Source organism: Gymnoscopelus microlampas, assembly GCF_963454915.1.
Source record: "Gymnoscopelus microlampas genome assembly, chromosome: 7".
Classification (NCBI taxonomy): Eukaryota; Metazoa; Chordata; class Actinopteri; order Myctophiformes; family Myctophidae; genus Gymnoscopelus; species Gymnoscopelus microlampas.
In genome coordinates this window covers 39,337,106-39,358,262 of record NC_139944.1, presented here as the reverse complement: position 1 = coordinate 39,358,262, position 21,157 = coordinate 39,337,106, and the positions used below count along the sequence as shown (strand labels likewise).

At 43.9% G+C, this 21,157-nt stretch overlaps 1 protein-coding gene across 11 annotated transcripts in view; it reads right to left on the bottom strand.

The window, feature by feature from the left end:
- Positions 1 to 498: 498 nt before the first annotated feature.
- Positions 499 to 21,157, bottom strand: part of foxp1b (forkhead box P1b) — a 183,801-nt gene continuing 163,142 nt past the window's right edge. For 10 of the 11 annotated variants that reach the window (XM_084061317.1, XM_084061321.1, XM_084061312.1 and 7 more), the window contains 9 exons: positions 19,890 to 19,977; positions 18,412 to 18,495; positions 12,974 to 13,178; positions 12,652 to 12,728; positions 11,837 to 11,938; positions 10,168 to 10,289; positions 9,126 to 9,195; positions 8,704 to 8,870; positions 499 to 5,649 (listed from right to left, as the gene is read on the bottom strand). In XM_084061317.1, the coding sequence (XP_083917443.1) occupies positions 5,505 to 5,649; positions 8,704 to 8,870; positions 9,126 to 9,195; positions 10,168 to 10,289; positions 11,837 to 11,938; positions 12,652 to 12,728; positions 12,974 to 13,178; positions 18,412 to 18,495; positions 19,890 to 19,977 (1,060 nt within the window). In that variant the 3' untranslated portion in view covers positions 499 to 5,504. The remainder of the gene's footprint in view (positions 5,650 to 8,703; positions 8,871 to 9,125; positions 9,196 to 10,167; positions 10,290 to 11,836; positions 11,939 to 12,651; positions 12,729 to 12,973; positions 13,179 to 18,411; positions 18,496 to 19,889; positions 19,978 to 21,157) is intronic. The other variant, XM_084061318.1, reaches the window with a different exon arrangement.

The following is a 21,157-nucleotide window of genomic DNA, read 5'->3' as shown; positions in this document are numbered from 1 at the left end:
CAGTTTAACTGTCTCTTTTTAATTACAAGATAATTTAACGTTGAAGCTGGCATGATAGTGGGCTATTGAGTTCTGCAGGAGATGACAAACAGTGATTCCTCAACTATTTCTACAGTTCACCTCCTAAAAACATTACAATAGCAACATAATACTATAGAGAAACTCTAAATACCCAATCCATATTTGTGTACTGTACCGTAAGGGGGGTAATTTTTTCTGTGTGTGAGCTTTTAATATATATTGACTGTGGGCAATGTGATTGTTAAACAGGAGTTTAACATGCATTTTGAGGCAATAAACAGTTTGATTGCACTGGTAATGATTGTTTACACTGAGGTAAAGTTGAGGCACCTGTATTTATAGCTTATTTCACAGATATAGGTCAAGGATCTTTGAGTCTATGTTTAGAAAAACGTAGCATTCCTCATCTGACTTGCTTAGAGTGTGCTTTTGTCTGCAGGCTACTGCCTCCAAAAACAGATGACGACAGACTCGGTGGAGAAAGAATCTGAACAACCAGCATTTTATTGCATGTATAGAATGCTCACGTCAGCCATCGCCACTGACTACAACAGAGTGGTCTGCAATCAGACAGATGAGGGACGATGAAGGAGATACAGACCCACAGAAGTGATGAGCAATATTTCTCTCTCTAAAAAACAAGAACAGGACAAAGAAAAAGATGGTGAAAAGATCTACAGAATACATTGGTCAACAAAGAGTTTAGCTCGACCAAGCTAAAAGGCAGGATGAGAGCACCGCGAGCGCTCGTGGACTTGCCACCTTTGTCTGTAAAACAGAATCCCACAGGCGATGTGAGTGACAGAAGGAAGGGGACGGAAGGAATGGTTTGTGGCTGACAGTGGGGTGATGGTGATGATGGATGAAACCGTAGTAAACGTGTGTTGGTTGAGTCTTGGTGGGGGTGTCATGTGTGAGGAACGTGACGCCACAGAGCCTGTGGTCGCGATGTCAACTGAAAAGCCATTTTTGGCATCTACACTGAGCACAGACTCAATGCATGTGATCCCATAACCTGCGCCCGACTTAAGTTGTCTATACCTGCTGTGTGCTTGGTTTTACTCATTTTTAAAAATAATCCAACTTCCAACTCGTGGAGATAAAAATATAGATATTTTGATGCCCAAATTTTAAATGTGGTGTGTATTTGACCTGTGGTGTCACAATGACAAGGATGAAGGGTACATGTACTGTATCTTTGATACGAGTAAGTGCGAATGAAATTTTCTCAAACCCCTACAACCCCCTCCCCCACACCCCAAAAGAAAAGAAAAAGAAAAACAGTATATATTCTTTACATCTTGGCACTGCATATTTTACTTCTTTTTTCCTATTAATTTCATATAAAATATCATTAGATTGATACACCCATATATTATTACTGACCACTTTAACCATACAATCCCCATCACTGTGACCCTGGAATTAGTCATGCAAGAAGATATCTCTCCGTCTCATGGAGGAAATATACCTGCCCTTCTCTTGGAGCAGTAACTCTTAACATACTGTACGGCCACAGAAGGCAGTGGTTGGACCATCAAAACGAAGTATCAAAAAAACAGCATTAACACAAAGAGGGAAAAGAAAACTGTACAAAATGCTTAGGTCAATAACAGAGAAAAGTCTGTCTTATTCTATATTACAGTTTAAAATCCCGAATTGGGGATAATCCCCAGCCCCACCAACACAACTACCACCCCCCCAGCCCAGCTCGCCCAGACGTCTGCATGGATGACTGTTTTTTTTTTAAAGCAAGGATTACTAAATAAAATACATTTGCAGCACAGTTTGCTATTCCAATACATACAGCAGTTTTCTCATAGCTATTTCATCGTTAATACAAAGCAGTTGCGAGAAAGCAAACAGAACAACACAAATGTATTTTTTCATTTTTGTTATGATCTTTGAAAAGAAACAAGTAAACTGAAGGACAGGAGAGAAAAAAAGGACGATGCTGACATTATGTACAACCTATTATAGGAAAGCCCTCAAAACAACCCACCAGCACATCAGAGAGTAGACTGACTTAAGTGAACGGTGGCACATAAAGCTGGGTGAGATCCTTAACGAACACAAAGGCCTGAGGTTTGGATTGGCTTTGCAAAAAAAAAAAAGTTGAAACCCTCAAGATAAACAAATTAATGTAATTTCCATATTTTTTAGTATTTTTTTAAATATGTTTTCTCTCTCTACAATTTCAGACTACACATGCAAGACATACAACTAAGTGCAACTGAGTGAAATGTTTGTTTTCTTTTCCGTCTCTCGTTTAATTGAATCATTCCCTATAGGTTTGAACTGAGGTATGCGTACAAAGGTTTTTTTTTTCTCATGCTGTTATCTTTAGTAATGTCAAGCTACACATGCTGAGAATGTCCTAATCTACCAGCTCTTTTGCCCCCCGTTTTTGAAAACCAAGACAAAACCAGTCAGGGGTTTTGTGGATGGGCTGCACGTCCCGTTCTCACGGCCCAACCCCGGCTGTCACTGACCCATCCCACAGCTGCCTGGACTTTAAAATACATCTTCTGGAAACCACAGATTACCCATTGCTTTCATAAAAGAATGCATGGCAAACTTGTAGGGAAAACAAAACAAAAAATAATGAACAACATGAAGTACCTTGTACCCAGCTTATTTAGTTGACAGGAGTGTTTTTTAATATAAAAAAGTATTACGTTGACAGAAACTAAAACACAATCACAAAAGCCTTGCCATGTCGACAAAGAACAGTGGAGTCCCATCGAGATAGCAGAACCCCTACAAAGTGGCATACAATCATTTGAAAAGCATACAAATTGATAAAAAAAACGGAACAAAACAAAATATGAGAGAGAGAGAGAGAGAGAGAGAGAGAGAGAGAGCATTGAATCATTGTGTGGTCCAGTTGAAGTATAGAATCCTTTTCACATTGTTCTCCTGCAAAGCGTTACTGTCTTCTGCTGAATCAGCATCACAACATTATCTACAAACCCTTAATGTTGCACAGAAATCTGTTCCTGACCACCATCTCCCTTTTTCTCCATTTATTGGCACAAAATCAAAGATCCCCTAATTTGGTCATAATGTTAGTCAGACTATCTCTGCGCCTCCCATTTCAGTTTTGGTCGCTGCCAAAGTCACTGCAGTTGTACTGTTCAAGACACCCCCTTCCTTTGGTTTGTAAAAACAAAATGTGATTTAAACACCAGTTTGAAGAACATTTCCTCTAATCTATTCTATTCTGCCATTGGCTTGACAGCTGAGACTGATACTTCGCATAATAGATCCCTTCATATCCTTTATCAGAGCATGGAGGAGAACTATTTGGCCTTACCTTGCTATTGCATGGAAATGAGAACATTGACTGTCTTGACTTTGTAGTTTATCTTTGGTAGTCACAGAACAAGATATTAGACACAACAAAACTAAAAATGCCAAATAAAACATTGAAATAATATTAACAATAAATTAAAAGGAAAAAATGCAAAGTGGTTTGTTGCAGTCTTAGAAGAAATGGATTCATTTTTTAAAAATGAATCTACTCAGTTTCATAATAATCTATTCTATTGTGAATTCCACTTGGTTCAACATTGGGCTGACTGTACTATTACTTGATTTTTGGGGTGGCATTGACCCTCACTCCACATTTCTTCAATGATACATATAATAATAATAATAATAATAATAATAATACATGTTTGGGCCCTTAACAATGGCTGTCAAATGCTGGAATGTGCAATGTTTAGGTTTATGCTTATTGCAAGTCTTGGGATTATCCCTAGATGAAGGAAATTAATATTCTATCTGATGCGTAATTATTAATCCTCACTGAAACTAGTCACACATGTGGTAAAAAAAAAGGAAAAAAAATATATAGGGAATGCACGTTTATCTTCAAGCATGGGCTCCATGGATGAAATTACAGCATGGAAAAGCAGACACGTCTGATTCACAATGACAGTTGTGTTCAGGAATCACAATTAGTTGGTCTAAAACATTATCTTTGCAGTGCACACCTGACATTTTCATTCTCCCTCCCAATCACCTGGAGCATGGAAGTGATCAGAAATTGTGTTGCGGCTCAACACGCTCTGTCGCGAGGGGCTGTTTTAAAGTATCATTTCATAAGGGACAAATCATAACCTGCATGATTTCTCTGTCATTCATTCGCATCTTAAATTAAACTTCATTGATGCGTGGAGAGAGCCTTCATTACGAGTAGTGCATCGCCAATGGACTTCATGAGCTGGAGGGAGATGGGGTGGGTGGGGATGGGGATGGGGGGGTTACACATCAGGGGGGGTGATATTCTGAAGCACGTGGAATAAATGACAGAAAAATACTACTTGGTATTTGACATTCTGTTTCACGTGTATAGGTGTGTGTGTGTAATATATATATATATATATATATATATATATGAGAAACAAAGTAATTCATGGAACAACATGAAAGGAAATCAAACATTCATCATCAAGTGCTGACCACAGAATCTCCACAGCAATGGGCATGAGGTCTGATCAGTTTAAAAGAATTTAAACACAAATAATAAACAATAACCAAAAAAAAATGCAACGTCGACAACAGCAATGAACAACAAGACATACAAATTGGTATTTTGTAACCCCTCGTCCCCCTGAAATAAAACACACCAAAATAGAAACTAAACAACAAAAATATCCCTCCCACCCTAGCTGGAAGCAAACCAAAAGAAAAGTGTTGAAGGCAGTGACAGTGAACGAAAAAAGTCCATGCTCACTTTCGCTCGCACATGCACACACACGGTGTAAATTAAATGTCAGTCATTCTCTCTCCCTCTCTCTCTCTCTCTCTTGAGTTTGCGGTCAGAAGTGTGTGTGTGTGTGTGTGTGTGTGTGTGTGTGTGTGTGTGTGTGTGTGTGTGTGTGTGTGTGTGTGTGTGTGTGTGTGTGTGTGTGTGTGTGTGTGTGTGTGTGAACGAGAGAGAGCGAGAGAGGAGGGAAGAGAGTTGACCCCTCTGCAGTCCGTCCGTGCTCAGTGTGGATGAGTGGGCTGCATGCAGTCCTTTCTGGCTGCACAGTGAAGGTCCCTGTCCATTCTCCAAGGCTGACCAGGGGCATGCCCCTCCCGTACCAAACAGGTCCATCCAATCCATCGTAAAGTACAAATAAAGTCTGGTCTGTTTTTATCTTTTAGTTTTTTAGTTTTTTGTTTTTTGTATTTCACTTAAATCAAAAGTAGAAAGAAAAACAAAAGAATTACGCCCAAACTGGTACGTATTCTCATATTCTGTGTGTGTTTGTGTGTGTGTGTTTTTCCACTATGTATTGTAAATGGCACTACAAAAGTCAGTCAAAGATATTTGAGAGCTCAGTGTTTATCTGCGGAGCTGTAGTACGCTGTCTCCCAGGTGACCCGGGCTTGTCTCTGTCTCTGAGGCCAGGGGTGGGCGGTGGGATTGGGGGCGAGGGGGTTTGAGAGAGGGAGGAGAGGGGGGAGATTGGGGGAGGGTTGGACGAGCCTTACAGCATGTCATCGTGGCCATGGTCATCGACATCGTAATCTCTGTGGTGATCGAAGTCTGGACTGTGATTGGCCGTCGTCACCAAGGAGAGGGGCCCTTCGTGGTCTTCGGGGTCCAGTGGTTCTTCCTTAATGTGATGATGCCTGAGAGAGGAGAAGAGATGCACCAGAAAATCAAGACCCTGACAAAAGGACCGTTGTAACAGTAATCTTACTGTAATCTTGAACCTTATTAAACCTTTTTGCGCTAAGAAGACAAAAATGAAGAAGCAATTCAAAAAGACACAGACGACACGTATTGATTCAGTGCATAAAGGAAGAGAAGGAGGGCAACGTGCACAAAAACAAATGTCTAGCTTTAATGAAACTCTTGAGTGGGGGCCCTCACTGGCACCGACCGATAATTTCAACCCTTTTCTTTTTGAGGTATTCCAATCCTGGGAAACCTGCGGGCTCGTTTTCTTTTCTTTCTTTTCTTTCTTTTTTTTTTTCATGGCAACCGACAACAGGGGTATTCACTTAGAATTGATAAATGAGGAAGATTAACAACGTGAGACGAGGCGAGGAGAGAATGGACTCTGAGGAGAGCGAGCGAGCGAGCCGTTGTCAGCCTCCTGGTGGCGGTGGATCAGCGGCGCGCTGTGTGTTCCCCCTTCCTACTCGTTAACATGCACAACCTGCGAGGCGGGTCTCCAGAGGACGACCCCGAGCCGGCTTCTATCATTAATCAACTTCAAGCGGGGAAAAAAAAAAAAAAAACACTGCGACCAGACACCGGGCGTACATACGTACTCAGCTTTAAACTTCCAGAATTAATGCATATTTTCAAGCGCGCGTGTCAATAAGGGGGAAGAAAAAGCCGCTTGGCAGGGAAACTGCGCACAAACTCTGCACAACGCTGCGATAAGAAACAGAGCCCTTATGAGAATAATAACGCTGTCACTTGTAAACAAGGCGAAAAAACATGAGTCCTCCCCTCCCTCAGCAGCCCGGGTGAAAAAAAGAAGCGAGATGAGATCTGCCAAATTTCTCATTACAGAAAGAGAGCAAGGAATAAAAGCGCACGGGGTGGGGTGGGGTGGGATTGGGGGGGGGACGGGTGCACAAGGCCTGGCTGAGGCAGAAAGGAGGTAAAAAAACAAAACATTATGAGCAGCTGCAGGAGACTTCCAGTTCTCTAACCTGCGGTGCCAGCGTGCTGTAGCGGGGAGTCAGAGCGATGTCAGCGCGAGGTACCGGGCTCATTTACAACAACAACAAGGGACAACTGGCACGTCCTCTCGTGTGGGGGCCTAGCCGCGCGTCTGATTTATTCACGCCGGGACGTCTTGTGTGATTTGCAACAATTGTGATGGAAAGAGCGATGCTCCTATGCTAATGAGCTGACATATTTTGGTGTAAATTATGAAAAAGGAGGAGGAGGAGGAGAGGGGGGTGGGGCGTGGTAAAGTAAAGTCAGCTTTACTATCGCTTTCAGATCAAAGTAACTCGACAAGTCCCATCGCCTCAGGTCTGACTCCCTGGCTGCAGGGCAAACATGAAATTGTTATTATTATGCTATTGAACTGCATGCTGATTCCACACTGCTTGTAATTAGCCTTCTCTGGGTACCTCTTCTCATCTGGCTGTTAAAGAGAAACACTCTTGTTTCCTTGCAGTGTTAAAAAGCTGTGTTGTGTCAAGCTGCATGTGCAGTGCGAGACATGTGGCAAACACATGTCTCGTACTGCATTCACCGGGCTGTGCAACAGTGGTGGCTATCAACTTGTTTGTAGAACTGTGTATATGTGGTACAGCCTAAGAGGTTTGAATTGGTAGTGAATCATGTATATTATCGTTTACAAGATATTCCATCCACAAAGGTGGAATATAGGCTAAGCTCATCAAGCTAATCGTAATAGTTTCAGTGGGTTAAAGGTAACACAGTGTTGAACATTAAATAAAGTTGTCCTGCATCCATGTTGAGTGTTCAACATTTAACAATCGACAGTGTGCAGAAAAAATAAAACAAAAGAGACCGTTTTAAAAGAAAAAGAAAACAAACGATTTGAACTAGCATGAAGCTTATGCTCACAGTTGTGAAAAGCGCACACGTGCACGAGAGAGAGTTTGGGGCTCTATCAGCCTACAGATAGAGAGAGGGGCAGAGAGGAGAAACAGGCTGCCCCTGGGCCAGCACACCCATCCTGTCTCAGCCTTTCCTGTTCCACAGCCATGCTCAGAGCTATGTTCACAGTGATTAGGGATGGCACTTTCCTCCATTTGGCCAGGAGCTCATTACTGCACCTTCCCTTTTTTTGTTTTCAGGCAGAATTTCCCCTTTAGCTCAGACATTTCAGGAGCCCCCCCCATCCCCTCACTGCACATCGGTGGTCTGCCCCGACATCTGGAAGCGATGCGGCCCGCGCCATATTATTTTAGGCTTCAAACAACTTAGCAGACACTCCTATACAACAAGTGAACGGGGAGGTGGGGGGGAGCTGCGGTTTCCAGGGCGACCACAACTTTCCTAACACGAGGATCTTGGATCATGTCTTCCAGACTAATTATGCTTTTGTGTTGTTTTTTCTTTTCGACGGCTTGGAGGGCTTTTTTGGGGAAAAAAAGAGAAGTGTTGCGGCTCGTGTTTCGACAGCAGCTCTGTCACTTTTTGCGTTCTGGCATTTTGTAAATATTTTAACAAATTGGAAGTGGTGATTGTGGTGGGATTCAATTTGGCGGCAGACGGCAGGACACATTTTTGAACTGCAATAAAGGAGAGTTTATAAACTTGCTGTTGGAATAACAGAGGGGGACTGGAAGCCACTGAAAGGTGGAGTTTCCTCTCCTTACAGGGAGGCCTTCCACAACTCTGGCCGTGACCCTACGTACAACCACTCCAATATCATCCCTCTCCCTTTATTTATTGTCCGCCTTTTTGACACTGTGTCTTTTTCAACATATCTTCGGGTAATTTCTAGGGGCATTTTGGGTGGGCATGGAAATTCAAGGAGTTATTTTGTTCACCGCACACATCCAAAAACTATTTTATTTGGAATACGGTTGAAACTGTGTGTGGCTGAAACTCTTTGCTTTCTTTCTACTTCTAAGACAGACAGTGGTGGAGGTAGAGAGAGAGAGAGAGAGAGAGAGAGAGAGAAAGAGAGTGTGTGTGCGTGTACGCACGCACGCGCGCGTGTGTGTGTATGTGCCACTCACATAGCTGGCAAGGGCGAGCGTCCCGGGCTGCTGTCACTGCCGTTGCTGTATCCATGGTCCATTGCTCCATTCATCTCCTCGCGGATGGCGTTGGCCAGGGAGTTGAGGGTGGGACTTCCAATGGAAGCAGTAGTGTATAGAGGTATGTTGTTTTCTGCCATCGAAGCCTGAAAAGAATGTGCCAAAGCATTAAATGCAAAGCGGAAGAGAGCTGTCAGCACTTTTCTGCAGTCTACCAGTCTCACACACCTTGCACGCACATCTGCACCTCCCGCCCCCCAAACTCAACCCAACCACAAAAACAAGAGAATAACTTGACCAGGCATAATACGAGGTGGAGACAATTATCATTTCCTGCCTTTCTTTCACAGTGGGGAGAAATGAGGGGGCTGAAGGTAAAAACTTTTGTCTTTCTTTTTTACCTGGAAGGCGGCAGAGAGTGCTGGACCATAGCCCAAGCTGGTCTGAATGTTCTTCACTAAGGCTGGACTTCTGCAGACAAAGAAATTACATTACAACATGTCGACTCACATTTCTCCTGGTGCACATTCCTACAGGATCACATTTCATAAAAGAAAATCAATGCTCTTAACTCTTAACGTTATATATAATGACTAAATACATTTACTGGTGTCGTTAATGTGGCCATTAAGGCTAGTAACAGTTATAGAAGTTCTATCACATGACAAATAGCACACAACACAGTCAATGTCAGACACTTCACATCATACAGGAAAAAGCAGAAGCAGGTGTGGATGGAGGAGGCGGATCAGGTGAAAGCGTGATATATGGAGGTTTTCAACACAAAGGCATGATGGGAACACAGAACACAGCAGAGCATGCGGTTGGGGGGGGTTGAGTGTTGGAAGAGAGGGCGGGGTTTGGGGAGGGCGGAAGTGCTTACTGTACGAGCAGCTCGTCATAGTTCTCGTCTGCGGGGTATTTCCGAGGGCGGCCTCGCTGCACGTGGCGGCCGCGCTTAAACTCCTCATCATCAACGGTCCAAAAGGACCCAAACTCATCCTCTACTCTCACAAAGCACTTATGCAGGGAAAGGTTGGTGCGAACTGCACCCTGGGAGGAGAGCGAAACCAGCGGGAATGCAGCCAGATGCAGATGCAGTGATCAACGGGACAAAGGAGGACACAAACACAGACAGACGAGACACACACACACACACACACACAAACACACCATCAGACAAGATGGGACAAGACAGACGGAACAACGGAGGTAGGGAGAGGGTGAGGATCATAATGAAAATAAGCACAAGCCAATGTGGGGGTTATGGTGCGTCACCCAAAAGCCCTTCTGAAAGCAATGGAGGAGGGGTGGGCAGAGGGGGGGGGAGAGGAATCACGCCAAAGCAAGCAGGGACTTTGGACATTATGACACAGACAATGAGATGGAGCAGCACCAGCCTCCTTCCATCAATCAACACCGAGACAGCGGCCAGCGACCTACCCGCTGATCTTCTGTGGCCGTCGCTTTTGGAACTCTAGTTCGTCCACAGTCCACACAGCCCCTTTTACGTTTTCTACTCGCACAAAACACTTGTGAAGACTAAGATTATGCCGGACTGCATTCTGCAGTTGGTGTGAAATAAAATAAAAGATAAAAAAAATAAACACAAAGAGAGAAAGAGGGAGAAAAGGGTAGCTATCATCAGTACAGTAAAGAAAACATCTATGTACAAGTGAATAATTCATTTCAGAAGGAGTAAAATATTTAGACAGCCACATGATAAAACCTGGACGTTACGACAATAAGATCAGCAATGCACTGGCAGTGAACTCAAAAGTATCAAATGACTAAAACATTGTGTAAATATTTCCCCAGTTTCCATGGTGACATGGTCCTGTTTTAATGACGCCCCTTTGCTTATCGGTCACAGGGCTGCAATAAATGATCAACCCGACGCAGACCAACTGACTACTAAAGGTCTCGGAAACTAATAACAATATTTCATAAAACTAAAAGAAAGGTGAGAAAAAAATTGGTCTGGTCAGGTTGGTTGTCGCTTTCAATTATAACTTTGAACAAAAACTAAAAAAAGGAGAGGACTATTTTCTGCTGTGACTGTGTTGGCTTATGTCATACTTTTCTATAAAGTATACAGGCAGCCCTTTGTAAATACACTGATCACTGAGCCATGAGGGTGGACCTGTTTATATATCATCCCTTTGCTATGCCAAGGCTATATTGAGAGCATGTGTATATAAAAGGTGTGTGCATGTGCGTGTGTGTGTGTGTGTGTGTGTGTGTGTGTGTGTGTGTGTGTGTGTGTGTACAGTATGTGTGTGGGGATGTGGGATCCAATGTTTATAACTCCAATGTGCCCCTATGGAAGGCCTGTCAGCGACCAGTGGTGCAGGCAGTGTGAGAGCTGAGGGAAGACCTGTGAACAGCCGGGGGGGTGTCTGTCTCTCTCTCTCCCTCTCTCTCTCTCTCTACCTCTCTCTATCAGCCTTTGATGCTGCATTCCTGTCTCTACATCTTTGTGTTTATTCACTATTTCCCTCATTTTTCTCCCTTTCCCCTTTGAAAACAAAACCTTCTGTTTGGTGTTGGTTAGGAAAAATAATGTGTTCCTTGTTTAAAGTGTGTGTGTGTGTGTGTGTGTGTGTGTGTGTGTGTGTGTGTGTGTGTGTGTGTGTGTGTGTGTGTGTGTGTGTGTGTGTGTGTGTGTGTGTGTGTGCGTGTGCGTGCGCGTGCAGTGCACACACACATGCGTGTGTGTGTGTGTGTGTGTGTCTGTCTGTCTGAGAGTGTGGAGCTCAGCCAGGAGTCACTGGCAGAGCCCTGCTGTGTGAAAGCCATGCCACCCACAACCCAATCCTCTCAACTATTAGCATGGTCCTTTGTTTTTCTCCTCCCCTCTTACAAGAATGCACATTTTCCCTTCAATGGTTTTGCTGCGAGGCTCCAGTGTTTATGTAAAGGGCGGTTCATTTTGGAAAGAAGTGAGTTATGTAGAGTTATGAATTGGGTAAAGACCCTTTTAGAACATTGATATGCTTGGCTATCACTTTTTAATCTCCCCCCCCCCCCCAATGTCAACACGGTGCCCCTGTTTCCCTGTTGTACCAGTTTAAAAAAAAGGCCCAGGAAGATGCAAGGAAGGAATAATTACCTTCCACGTTGCCGCGTTGCGCCTGAAATATGCAAACATTCGTGTGAACCAGTTGTAGATTTCGTTTAGTGTTAGCTGCCTCTCTGGAGATTCAAGGATCCCCTGGATGAATAACAGTGACAGAAAACAACAGTTACCATTTTGCTCATTTCAACAACAACAAAAAGATCAATAATTCACGAGAGGCATTCCGGTTTGTTGCGTGCTCTCTTGACAAAACACAGGCAACAGGAAAGCAACTGTCCGTGAGATGCTTACGCCTCACTCCGTGAGTAGTATGGGACCCTACTCTGTTTCTCATTCAAATAAGCAGATTTGAATATTCCGTTTGTGGGTGTAAATGAAGGGCAAGCGAAAACATTTTTCAGGCAGATTACAGGGCAGCAATTATGGCTGGCTCAGATTAATTCCTGAGATCCCAGATTACTGTGGCCCGGCGATAATTGACTGGCCATCTTAAAACAGGTTCATTCCTACTGTTGTGTGAAATGAATTTCACAATAATCACTGCCACTGTAATGCTTAATCAAAAGCAATTGTCATCTGCGGGCGTTTTTTGAATACCGTGCGCATTCTTGCACTCATTTGCAGATGGTTAATCTTCCGCCACGCGTCCAAATTGTATTCGAAATTTAACAAGGAAGGAGATGAGAAGAAAGCCCGGAAATAAGTAGTTTGTGTCCGCGCTGAATATTTATCTGCTGTGATTCCCATTACGACAGGACCCAGTGAAGCAGATTAAGACTCTATTCCTTAAGTGACAGATTAAATGCATTGTAAGCTGCGCATGGTACGAGCAGCACTGCAACCCTTACCTGTCGTATTAGCGAGGCGTACGTGAAGGGAGGTCTAACTTCAGCGTTCATGTAAAACTCTTTGTTTTGAACAATATCTAGACACGGGGGAGAAAAAGGGGAAAGTTTTGTCAGCAGGGAAATAAATAAGCAGTGTGTTAACACAAGAAAAACAACGCCTGTCATCAGCCGTAGTGGCTAAATAACACAATTACTGTGGGAAAAACATTGCTGCGTTTGTATGTTTACACGGCGTGTCCGCATTGTGGTTTTTATTGTATTCGTGGTATGCGAGTCAGTGTGTAAAAGTGCACCTGTGTGAGTATGTTTGCGTGCTATGTACCTGGAGAGATCGGCATGTTGTACTTGTCTGAGTAGCGTCGTCGCATGGGGCCCACGCTGTGCATGCTGTTGGCCGTGATGACGGAGTGCGTCTGGGAGAGCGGCGTGAGGGGGGCCGTGGGCGTGGTGGGGGTCCGGGGCAGGCTCAGAGGCGGGGATGGCTGGGGGGCCGTCTTGGACAAGGTGACGCTGGACACCAGGTTGAGCTGGAGGGGGGGGCGGAGGGGTCAGGGACATCGGTGGGGGAAGGGGTAGAGTAAACAAACACAGAAACAGACAGACATGAGCTGGGTTAGTCAGTTAATTACCCCGGCGTCTCGGATGCCTCATTGACTATACATATCACAGCGCTAATTGCGGGCGACCCCCGAGATGATCCGTGAAACGCTTTGCTAAATGTTTGGAAGACAACCCTCGTGGTATGGAGCCCCTTCCATCCTTCATCCTCTCCTCCCTCTCTCTCTCTCTCATGGTACCTCCTCCATCCTCTCCTTCCTCTCTCTCTCTCTCATGGTACCTCCTCCATCCTTCATCCTCTCCTCCCTCCCTCTCTCTCTCTCTCTCTCTCTCTCATGGTACCTCCTCCATCCTCTCCTCCCTCTCTCTTTACCTCATGGAACCTCCTCCATCTCATCTCATCTGGTTCTCTGCCTCAGAGACGCATCTGTGTCATTTTAGATTTGTTTGGGCTGTTCAAAAATAGCAGATCTACAAGCTCATAGCACGGCACAGAGGGGCGCGCTATGAGCTTGTAGATCTGCTATTTTTTTTTATTGTAAAGCGAATTTTTAACTCAAATCTTTGCTTCTGGGGGGTCCCTGGAACATTTTTGAGATGGGGGTCCACGGCCAAATACAAATGATTTGGGGTATTTTCAAAAATAGCAGATCTACAAGTGCCGCGCTATGAGCTTGTATATCTGCTATTTTTGAATAGGCAAAGACATCTTAAAATGACACAGATGCGTTCCCGGATTGAATGGGGTTAACTACCCCCCTCCCCAATCAAACCCCCATTTGGACAACACTTCGTCCCCCTCCCCTTGTGGCATGGGCAGTGTGGGGCACCCAGTGGAGAGAGAGGGCGAGGGGAAGATGGGCGGGGCCAAGCAGCCCTGACAAATGACAGTGTGATTCTCACCTACCGCTGAGCAACCCAAGCTAATAAGGCGGGCAAGAGGAAGTGGCCGATCTGGGCTAATTACTGAAAGCTGAAAGCTGAAATTGTATTGAGAGGGACTCTAATTAGGAACTGCTTATGGAGGTGATCTGATGATTAACTACTGTATCTGACTGACCTCCATCATCGGGGGGCAGGGCCGGTGCTGGCCACGGGTAAAGATGGCCCCTACAGTATTTGCGAAGGAGAGACGAGGGGGTTCCCACTTCCGTCGCGGGGTTGGGGTGTATGGATGAATGGATGGATGGATGGGTAGCTTGGGCTGGGGGGGGGGGGGGGGGTTTGTAATAATGGCTACAAGGTAAACTAATTACAGCGAGTGCTCCAAAGGTATATAGCTGTGGCTTCCAGCAGCTGTGGTGGCTCCAGAGCCAGTGCCAAGCCTCCATGCTGGAGCAACAGCAGTCAAGTGGAAAATTCTCGCCTGACCCCCCCTCCACACCCCCTCCCCTCCCCTCCCAGCCCCAGCTATTAATTGGCAGGAAAACTAATGACACATATACATATTCCCACAAAATTGTTCTAATTGCTAATTTGCTGAAGGAGGCCAGTTTCCAAATTAAACATGACTTCAGACTGCAAGGAAAAGAGAGACAGGGAAAAAAATACATATTGGAGACTCAAAGAGAGAGAGAGAGAGAGAGAGAGTGAGAGACAGACGGACGGGGGTAGAGAGGGAGACTGACGAGATTAGTTTGTCAATTGTTCTGGAGATATGTGATGTCTAATTTTTTTTTTGGCTGATAATGGCATGGGGGGGGGGGGGCAGCAGGTTTGGGGGCCAGACAGGTGAGCAGCCGGTATTTAACATCCCCCCTGAACACACACACCCCTCCTATCACTACACAGAGCCTCCTTGGCCCGACAAATTACCAACAGCCCTATTAACACTCATTACCACCCGCCCCGCCAACTTGATAGACAGGTGTATAATAAAGAAATCTGGGACTGGCATCACCACTAAATTCATCTTTGACAAGACATTGACTTAACAAGGTTACAGGCCTTCGGACCCCCCCCCCCCCCCCCCCCCCCATCCCCCCCATCCCATTAGAGTGATGGTAATTATATTACAATTGTGCTCATTTGCATTTCGACATGCAAAAATTGGTATTTTTTTGTTTTCTGATTCCTCCATCTTTATTTTTTTTTTAAAGGCGCACGGCCAATACTTTTTTATGATTCAGAAACTGAACTATGGCCATTGGCAGAGAACCGCACAAATAATTTGGACCGCTGTGGAGACACACAAACGTATACTGCATGCTCACCGGTAGCAAGAGAAGCAGTATGTTATTCTAAATCAAGAGCCAAATAAATCACACTGGGGTTTGTGTGTTTCTGACACAATGCTATCAAAAAGAATGGGGGGGCTGCGGCGTTGACTTCTCTTCCTGTGGATTAGTGGGCTTTGTTTCATGTTTCATCCATATTCCCCGGCCATAAACACAGAAGGGTTTCAACAATAGGCCAGACAGGCTGGTAATAGCCTCGCCTTTGTCTGCCTCACCATTTGGGCTCACTCCAGTGCCGAGACAAAATGAGACTTCAGACAGAAATTAATTAAATGGTAATTGGTGATCTAATTATACTGGCTTTGACTCGGCAAGCTGCTAAAGAAAATAAACAAAAAGTCCCTCCTTAATTATGTATGGCGTAAAAGGTCAGATCTCTGACAAGAATGCTTAGTGACACCGAGCACAGACACCCACCCACACAAGCCAAGGCAAATACAAACACACACACACACACACACACACAAACAAACACGCACGCACGCATGCACGCACGCACGCACACACATACACACAAAGAAATGCACCCTGCTAACGTGCCACATTCTGTTTTGATCTCCCCCTACCCCCCAGCTGGCTTAAAAAAATAAATTGAATTATATTAATTCGACACTGTGCATGCGCAATATCAGTTTGTTTGTCTTTAATTATGACTAAATGTAAACCAGCAAATTCATATGAGCCAGTGTACTGTGGCAGCGGGCTGCTGCTCCATCCATTTATTACATATTGTAGTACAGAACAGCAGTGGGAAAACATAAGCGCCAATTACTGTGAGAACAGACTTGTTCCTTGTGACTGGACGGGTGTTTTTCCCTCTTCTCCTCTCCTAGCAATACCACATCCACAGAATAGGCTCATTCTGCCGGTGCTCTGAAGAGGGCCGTTGGAGTGGCCACCTCTGACGCTGCAATCTCACTAAAGGCTCTCCGGGGCCAGAGGCCCTGACCTATGGACGTCCCCCCACTCACCCAACATAAGCAAGACATATTTATCATAGCATTTCATAGCAGCAGCTAGCTGTATGCGCACCACAGCACTGGAGAATGAGAGTCTATTTATTTGAATAAAAAAATCCCTACCCAGCCCCCCGAGTGTCACCGCTGAGCTCTGACACAGCCCATTCTCACGGGTCCCCGGAGGAAAGAGGAGAGAGGTAGAGAACTCAAGATGCTATCTGTCGCCCTGACCACTTTTCATATACAAATGTCCCAGTGTCAGGGCCCCACGTTCTGTACTCTAATCTACACAATCAGTGTGTGTGACAGAGGCAATGGCTCCAACAGGCAACCTATTGTCATTCGACATCTCCAGGCGCTTTAGTTGTGTGTTGTATGGAATGCACATATAGTCCTTTACACGTCAATAGCCATCTCTCTCTGACTGTAAATAAATGATCTGAGCTAGGGGAGGCATGTGTTTTGTATATGTGTGTTTGCTTGTATGTCTGCATGATTCCATGATTCACCCCCACAGCACAATGATCTTCGCACATTTGGCTCCCTGAATGAACTGTCACAGTAAATGAAATATGGTAGTGGGGGCCCCTTCTTAAACATGACAAAATAGCATAGATACTTAAATGCCATATGTTAAGCCCTTACTCCTATAGGATAAGGATTAAGCAGCATGCTTTATGGCATGACATATATTAAGAGTGATAAGGATGATCCTCGGAATGTGGCAAGGAGATAATGAATTGATCTGCCGTTGCATTCACTCAGAATTTCTGTTGTTCACCCGAAGATCCATTCACCACGACATATTATATATATATTAGTGACAATGCTTCATGCTCCGGCCCAAATTGAAAATGGTCCTGTGTCAGCCAACGTAAAATGCACATTTTAAAAGCTTGCCATTGGCCTTGGCATTAAAATGAATTGAAGAAATATCAACTTAAGAACGTGCAGCCCTGATTTTCAACTAAAATGTCATTGATTAGATTCAGGGCTCCTGTTGGATCTGACTCTAGAGTAGTGACATCATTAACCCTATGTGAGCTGGAGCACAGCTCCATACCTTTTAGGCAAACAATTTCCTACAGTACATCAATGCAGATGCAGTTTAAAACTTAAATGGCAAGCATCCTTTTGCATTTAAATCCATAGACTTTGGGATGATCAGCTCTGGGATAAAGGAAGATGAACACCAGTATGTTCTATCAATCACTTCATGAAACACACTTTTGTGAACTTCTATTTTTGTAGTAATTTGTTTGAGAGTTAATTGTGTCTCACTTTTGTATTGTAATTATATTTTCTATTCATTCTTTTTATTGTTTGACTTGGCATTATTATTTTATATTCTCTAGGAGTGCTGTGCAGATATTTTAAAATATTTACCATTTCATTCGTTGTTTTCATGAATTATGTATTGCTATATTTTGTTTTGAATCGTGTTTTTCTTTTGAAAAGTGTGTGTGTGTGTGTGTGTGTGTGTGTGTGTGTGTGTGTGTGTGTGTGTGTGTGTGTGTGCGCGTGCGTGCGTGCGTGCGTATATATATATATATATATATATATATATATATATAGTTAATTATCATTAGTATTATTAGTATTATTAGTATTATTAGTAGTAGTAGTATTATTATTGGTAGTAGTAGTATTGACATTTAGGTGGAAGATTTTAATTTATCTGTCTAGCCAAAACAGACAGTGGTTGAATGAGGTTGCTGCCATCGCGACTGTTACAGTTCATCACAGCAAACCAAATTGAATCTGGGATGTCAACAGATGTGGTCCAAACAATATTTACTGCCTCCTTCCCTCCAGAGAACAGCTGTTTTTGTTTAGCCGATAAATAAGAAGATGGAGGAAAGGATTAATGAATACATGTGTGTCAATTAGAAAGACAAAAAAGGGGAGGAGGGGAAGAGGGGGGAGGGAGAGGGGGGTGCAGAGAGAGAGAGAGAGAGAGAGAGAGGGAGAGAGAGAGAGAGAGAGGGGACAGAGCTGCTGCTCACCGGCTGTGGCAATGCTTTGGGCTCTGTGGATTTGACGTGCAGGTGCGTCATCATGGCTTGCAGACGCTCTTTGTCTTTCGATAGCTGTAACGAGGAAGGAGAAGGCATTAAATCTTTCATGAACCAAAATCTATTTCACTCTCTAATTCTATTCACTCCTGATTTACTATTTGCATTAAAAACCATAGGTCTCTTTTTTTCCCTCTTTTTTTTTTGCACTACTGTATGTGGCTACTACAGCTCAGCCCGTTGTTACAGCAAATCTATGTGGACGCCGTTTTCCACCTAATTATTTGTTATCCAAAGACTCTTGGCAACTGTCAACTACCCTAAGCTTCAGCCAGGATAAGAGTTGATGTGTCTCATTCAAGGTTAAACTAGTCTACGTATGTCTCACTGCCAATAACAACCCCGAGCCCTCTCTACCTGTCTAAAACACGCTGCTGTCTTAGCTGCCAGCTTACATTATGGAGATAGGCTGCATGCAGAGGAAGTGTGTGTGTGATAAACCTTCGTTCCTTCCCTGTGGGTGATACACAGCCCCAGTGGAAATAGCAGGGTGGTGGTGTGGTGTAATGTTTAAGCAGCTGAACTCCTAACCCACATTGTTGTAGGTTAACATTCTGTAAACTGGGATTGTTTTGTAATCACAATCATTTTTACATTATTTGGGAATAATGCCGAAAATATGTTTACTGTAAGTGGATACTGCATGAAATCTGTAATTATGTTAAAAGTGCTAGCTCTGCTTAGCAACTGCAGCAGACATTAATAAATAAAAAAGAGCACTTAATAGGATGGTTAGTTACATTTTACCCTTTCAGTGAATCCTTATTTTAACATAGGGTCTTATGTTCACCAGCTAGTATCCAACCCCCCATGTTCACATACTTCACCGGTCATTACTAACCCCCACTAATGGAATGACACTGAACCATGCCTTTTTCCATAAGTGCATACTTAATGTACATATGCATATTTTTCTCCTGTCCCTCATGGAAAAGAGCATGTATGACCACTCATAGAGGACACTGCATGAAAGCCAATGATTACCAACAGCTCAGTGTTCAGCAGCTGGACGTGGTAACTTCACCATTCGACATTGAGAGCGCTCATCCACGCTGTGCCGCCAAGGCATTTCACTAAGTGTTTTATTGTTGGTGCCAAACAGTTAAAAGTCATAAATAACTTTAAAACCCAGTAAAATTCAAAATGTAATTATCTTCTCTACTTAGCCCCGGGCCCTTCATATATCTTTGCCTGGCTGTCATGCATACATAACACATTCTTAATGACTGGTTACTCACAAATGTACAAAATAATTTCATTCTGCCACCCCCGCCCCCCCTCGATCCCCTCCCTTCCTCGAGTGACCCTGATATCAGACGGACAGGGAGGGGTTCGTCACAGACATACAGGAAGCATCAGGAGAAAAAGGCACACAAATATTTGGGCCAAAACAAACGCGGAGACAATACCTGCAGCTCCAGCTGTTGTACGACCTGCATTTGCACCCGACACTGGGCTGTGCTCCTGTCATCCAGGGCGTGCTCATTGTTAAGATGCCTGGAAAAACAAAACAGAACAAGAGATAGCTCAGAAAATAATGTGTCAGTTGTTCTTTCACATTCAACTGTGTTTTAGATATTGGAGAGCCTTGTGATGCCCTGCTTTACATTGGGAGCTGATCCTTATTCTTTATGGGTTTTAAGAGCAACGCAGACCTCAATGTGGTAGAGAATCTGTGACAATATTTGGGTAAATATCAGGAGGGGCTCAGTTATAAAGGTAAAACCAAATACTACCAGGATTAGCCAGGCAGTATGAACATAACCTGTGAAGAAAGGCTTCTTTTAAACAGCAAAGAATGACATTCATATTTCATGTGAGATGGTCTTGTCTGCTCTAACTTGCATTCACAGATAAAAGGAATGATTGAAGAATTCCAGGTTGGACTCTGGTGAATTATGCAGCAGAACCTTAATACCATCCCCACCCAGTGATGACAGCTTCCATTTATGAGAGGTGGACTGTCCTTATTTTTGTCTTTTCTTTTGTTAATTATGTCGTCAAGATTAAGAGAACTCAAATGAAGCCAGAAGGAAAGGCAGAGGACAACAAGAAGAAGAGATGGGATCTGTCACAAACTTGAATTATGGATATAATTATGCGTGATTATTTTATATGGCGAAGATGTTCTCTTTTCCTGTACGTTTATAACTAATCTAAATAAGTAGCGCGCTCGGCGGCAGACAGGGTTTTTTCCGTGATTTATATAAAATGGTGGAGATAAGGTTCACGAGTGAAGGAAATATGATTGGAGGAATTTTATCAGCCTCCGCATGAATTACTGTTTGAAAATGCTTATGCAGGGGCATTTCATTAATCATTTAATCATAATCCGAGCAGGATGTTTGAACTGATTTCACAAATACCCTTTCATTTCACTACTTCATTATGCTCGCTAATGGATCCAATATATTATATATATCATAAATTATATCACATCTTCGGTGACCATGTAGGTCACTGTCACTAGGCATGCCTCCGTACGTGCACAGTGGCACTGGGTGGGATGGAAGAATGGTGTGTGACGTGCTTGCCTTCTCAAATGCACTTTTTCAGTCATTTATTGCAAATCAAAAGTAGCTGGCACCGAACCGGGGGAACAGACACTGTGGCAGCACTGGCTGAAATGATGGCCCAATAAATCTACGGACTCCCTGCCACGTCGGTGTTGGAGGGC